Genomic DNA, 5,000 nt, shown 5'->3' with positions numbered 1-5,000 from the left:
GTGTGTGTGTATGGTGTGTGTGTGTATGGTGTGTGTGTGTATGGTGTGTGTGTGTGTATGGTGTGTGTGTATGGTGTGTGTGTATGGTGTGTGTGTATGTGTGTGTGTGTGTGTGTGTGTGTGTGTGTGTGTGTGTGTGTGTGTGTGCACCTGTGTGATGATGAACTTAGTGATCCTCTCAGGGAGCCGGCCCTTCTCGCTGGACAGGACCAGCTCCAGCATGTCTCCGTGCAGCTTCTCCATCACCACGAACACTCGCTCCACCGTCTCAAACATGCAGTCCAGGTTCACCACACCAGGGTGGTGCAGGTTCTGAGGGGGAGAAAGACCTTGACCTGTCTGTCTGCCTGTCTGTCTGCCTGTCTGTTTGTCTGTCTGTCTGTCTTTCTGCCTGTCTGTCTGTCTGTCCAGGTTCACCACTCAGGGTGGTGCAGGTTCTGAGGGGGAGAAAGACCTCGACCTGTCTGTCTGCCTGTCGGCCTGTCTGTCTGTCTGTCTGTCTTTCTACCTGTCTGTCCTTCCAGGTTCACCACGCCAGAGGGGCGCAGGAACATTCCAGAACATTCCAGAGCTTCCCCTGTCTGAGCAGCTGCACAGTGTTACCTCTGTCACACCCCCATGGTGTTGCCACGGTAATGAAGTCATTATTAATGTTCACTACAGGACGCTCACTGTGTGTGCGTGTGTCTATGTTTTTGTGTGTGTGTGTGTGAGTGTGTGTGCGTGTACCTGCAGGATGGCCACCTCGTTGCGTAGCTGGCTCTCCTGCTTGGTGGGGAATCGCAGTTTGTCGATGATCTTGATGGCCACGTCGCGCCCGGACTTCCTGTGTTTCCCTGAATTCAAATCACATGACTTCAGAGTTGAAGTTTGAGAAGAACGGTGTGCATGTGAGGTACTGGTTCTTACCCCCGTAGACGATCCCAAACTGCCCCGAGCCCAGAACCTCGTCCGGGAAGATCTGGTAGATGGAGCTGATGTCCTGAGGGACACCAAGACCAGAGAAGGTGGAGTTAAGGTGGAGTATACGTTTGACAATTGTGAAATGTGAGCGGACGGCCACTTCCTGTCAGAGCACACCTGGCCCCTCCCCCCTCTGTGATTTGAGAAGTATTAAATTATGTTAGTACGTTAGATTCCTGCTCCGGGACACTTCTGCCCGGTACCAGGAGGAGCCGGGGATCAAACCGGCACTGAGCCACTGGGCCTCCTCCCTCAGCAGGTTCTGTTGGACGTCTCCAGGAAGTCCACTCACAGGAGATCCTGGTCCAATCCGAACTTTCAGAAGTTCTTAAACGGGGAGTTTTACTCATGACACTCCTGACCCGCGACAGCGCCGTCAGGAGACAGCGCTGAAGATCATCTCAGAGGAGCTGGAAGCTGCAGGACCCTGCTGTTTGATGCGTTCAAAGGAAGTTCGGGTTCCAGTAAGGGCTGCTGTTACAGGTTCAAGTCCTGATGCTTCCCTCCAAGTCACAGCTGGCATTCCCCTCAGGAGATGATTAGAATACACGGCCCATCCAGGTGAGACTCGGTGGCTCAAAGAGATTAACCGTTTTAACACCAAGACACAGTTCTGTGTAAACTACACTGGAATTTCCTCTGCGGTGTCGACCACCACATGAGCGTTGCACCGAATGGGTGACTTGTCAAGGAACGACTCTCAAAAAGGAACCGAACCTTTCATCACAACCTGGTGGAAAGTAGTGAAAGGTGAAAAGTTTGACTCTTTTCAGAGGTGCGGCACTTTACGAGACTCATTAAAAATGTTTGTTCAGTTTTCAGACACTTTGTTTGTTTGATTCAGTTTAACCAGAGGTGGAAAATCCAAGACCCCAGAGGTCCAGCTAAGGAGTGAAATCACCAGATCGTCGCTCGGTTGGAGAAAAAACATGGCAGGACTTTTTCTTTTCTGAACCTGGAGTTTCCCATCTCTAAGCGCTTAACGAGTCAGACGTCGGTTCAGCTTCGAGTTGTGGATGGGATTCCCAGGAGGATCATTTAATTCTGTCGAAATGATTAATTTTGGAAAAATGCAAAGATTGTGAATTGTGCCAAATGCTTTCAACCTTTGTTTCCACATCAGTTCAAGCCTCAGTCGTTATTTCTGTTTGTGAATAGAAGAAAGGCTGCAGGGCTTGATGCTCATCATCATCCTGACTCAGGAGTCATTGCCTCCTCTTGAGGTACATGCGTCACTCACGACTCAGGGCTCTCTGGTCTATTCGTTCATGATTTGAGTCTCAGTTCAGCCTGTGTCTGACTGCAGTCCCCGAGTCACGAACAGACAACTATTTTGCCGGAGGGACTCACGACTCCCGAGTCCTTGAAAAGGTTTGTTCGTGAGAAACAAATTGTTTGCGAGTCTTGCATGACGAGTGGAAAGCACGACTGTCTGAGTCTCGGCGGGTTGGATCACATCCGTACTGATATCTTGTTGTTCTTCTCTTTTAATCGGACTCCCTGGCCCTTTCACTCTTGCAGTTTGGGTGTTTCCAGCATGTGCTTTGTCAGGCGACATGCCGTGCGTCACTCCGTTGGTTTATTTTAGAGTAAATCCTCCGAGGGAGCGACGGTGTTCACACGACCAAAACCTTTTTCAAACAGAGTCTCGATGTAGCGACACACTGTCACTGTTCTGCCACAACTCTGACACCAGCGCTCCCACGTGCACGGGGAAACATTTCTTATTTAGCCTGTCTGCAATCACCTCTCATTTCATTCTTTTTTTCCCAGAATCCTCGGCTGACAGCCTAATATCACACCTCGGGCTCGGAGAGCAGGAATACAATATTACAACCTGCAGCTCGCGGAGCTGCGGCTAATTAGCCTGCGTAACTATGACAACCGTTTGGCTGAGTGGGTAATCACAGTAATCTGCATGTGAGATGCTCACCTTGGAGACCAACGTGCATGGAGTGTGCACGGAGTGTGCACGGAGTGTGCACGGAGCGTGCATGGAGCGCGCATGGAGCGCGCATGGAATGGAGGAGCGTGCACAAAGCAGAGGAGCGTGCACGGAGTGCGCATGGAGTGAAGTGCGTGGGAAAAATGGCTGTGTGTGTATTCACTGTCCTGAAGTGTCTGACCTGACTAAACAGACTCTACTCTACCCTACCTGTGTGTATGTGTGTTTGTGTGAATGTGTGTGTGTATGTGTGTGTGTGTGTATGTGTGTGCATGTGTGTGTATTTGTGTGTGTGTGTGTGTCTGAGTGTATTTTTGTATATTTGTGTGCGTGTGTGTGTATGTGTGTGTGTGTATATGCGTGTTTGTTTGTGTCCATGTGTGCATTTGTGTGTGTGTGTGTGTGTATGTGTGTGTGTATGTGTGTGTGTATATGTGTGTGTGTGTATGTGTGTGTGTGTATGTGTGTATGTGTGTGAGTGTGTGTGTGTGTATGTGTGTATGTGTGTGTGTGTGTGTGTGTGTGTGTGTGTGTGTGTGTGTGTGTGTGTGTGTGTGTTTGTGTGTGCGTGCATGTTCTCACCACATTCTCCTGGATCCTGGAGTCACACACAGAGATACTGATGGAAACTTCCTCTGTGAAGGAGACATACACAGAAATACAGTTAACACATACACACTGTGCATATTAGTGTGTACTGTGTGTATTAGTATGTACTGTGTGTACTAGTACACACTGTGCCCAGTGTGCTGCGACCCCTGCGTCACTCCTTTTGAGATGGCCGGCATCAGGGCGTGCTGGATCGCCATCTCCCACATTCTGGCCACGTCCGGACCAGCTCCACTCACCTGCGATGAAAAGCTGAATTATTCATCAAAAAGTTACATGAAAATTTCAACTTTTAAATATCATACAGCAGCTGGTTCAGGCTCAGAGATCTGATTGGACCAGAGCCATTCCATCTACAGTATGGGCTACAGAGCTCTCCCACCCACCAGGGCGGCGGCGGTGCCGCCTCGCTGGAGGTTCTCCCCGACGTAGTAGAGCACGGTCGCCGTGGTAATCTCAAAGCAGTGAGGGTTGGCTCCATCTGGGAGGAGGCAGAAGGTCTGGGCGGGCTGCAGAGACAGGATCTCAGACAGAGGGATCTCCTGCACGGACAGAGCAGGGAGGAGAGACCAGTAGAGTTCAGAGAAGACCAGTAGGGGTCAAAGGATATAAACATATTTAAATCAAGATCAGTAGAGACCAGTTGAGACCAATAAAGGTCAGTAGAACTAAGAAGAACTCAGTATAACTCAGTAGAAATCAGTAGAACTCAGTAGAACTCAGTAGAACTCAGTAGAACTCAGTGGGACTCAGTATTACTCAGTAGAACTAACTTTGACTCAGTAGAACTCAGTAGAACTCAGTATGACTCAGTATAACTCAGTAGAACTCAGTGGGACTCAGTGGGACTCAGTAGAACTCAGTAAAACTCAGTATGACTCAGTAGAACTCAGTATGACTCAGTAAAAATCAGTATGACTCAGTAGAACTCAGTATGACTCAGTATGCCTCAGTAGGACTCAGTAGAACTCAGTATGACTCAGTAGAACTCACTAGAACTCAGTATGACGCAGCAGAACTCCGTATGACTCAGTAGAACTCAGTATGACTCAGTAGAACTCACTAGAACTCAGTAGAAGGCAGTATGACTCAGTAGGACTCAGTAGAACTAAGAAGGACTCAGTATAACTCAGAATGACTCAGTAGAACTCAGTGTGACTCAGTAGGACTCAGTAGAACTCAGTATGACTCAGTAGAACTCGATAGAACTCAGTAGAAGGCAGTATGACTCATTAGGACTCAGTAGAACTCAGTAGAAGGCAGTATGACTCAGTAGGACTCAGTAGAACTAAGAAGGACTCAGTATAACTCAGTATGACTCAGTAGAACTCAGTGTGACTCAGTAGGACTCAGTAGAACTAAGTAGAACTCAGTATGACTCAGTAGAACTCAGTAGAAGGCAGTATGACTCAGTAGGACTCAGTATGACTCAGTAGGACTCCGTATGACTCAGTAGAACTCAGTATGACTCAGTAGAACTCAG

At 48.6% G+C, this 5,000-nt stretch overlaps 1 protein-coding gene across 1 annotated transcript in view; it reads right to left on the bottom strand.

The window, feature by feature from the left end:
* Positions 1–5,000, bottom strand: part of prkd1 (protein kinase D1) — a gene marked incomplete at both ends in the record, with an annotated part of 39,592 nt that overhangs the window by 11,196 nt on the left and 23,396 nt on the right. Inside the window, 6 exon segments of the mRNA XM_080012194.1 lie at positions 151–312; positions 730–836; positions 910–982; positions 3,491–3,543; positions 3,645–3,756; positions 3,904–4,059. Coding sequence (XP_079868320.1) covers positions 151–312; positions 730–836; positions 910–982; positions 3,491–3,543; positions 3,645–3,756; positions 3,904–4,059 — 663 coding nt within the window.

This window comes from Zeus faber, assembly GCF_960531495.2.
Source record: "Zeus faber genome assembly, chromosome: 13".
Lineage (NCBI taxonomy): Eukaryota > Metazoa > Chordata > Actinopteri > Zeiformes > Zeidae > Zeus > Zeus faber.
This window is presented reverse-complemented; position numbering and strand designations above follow the sequence as displayed.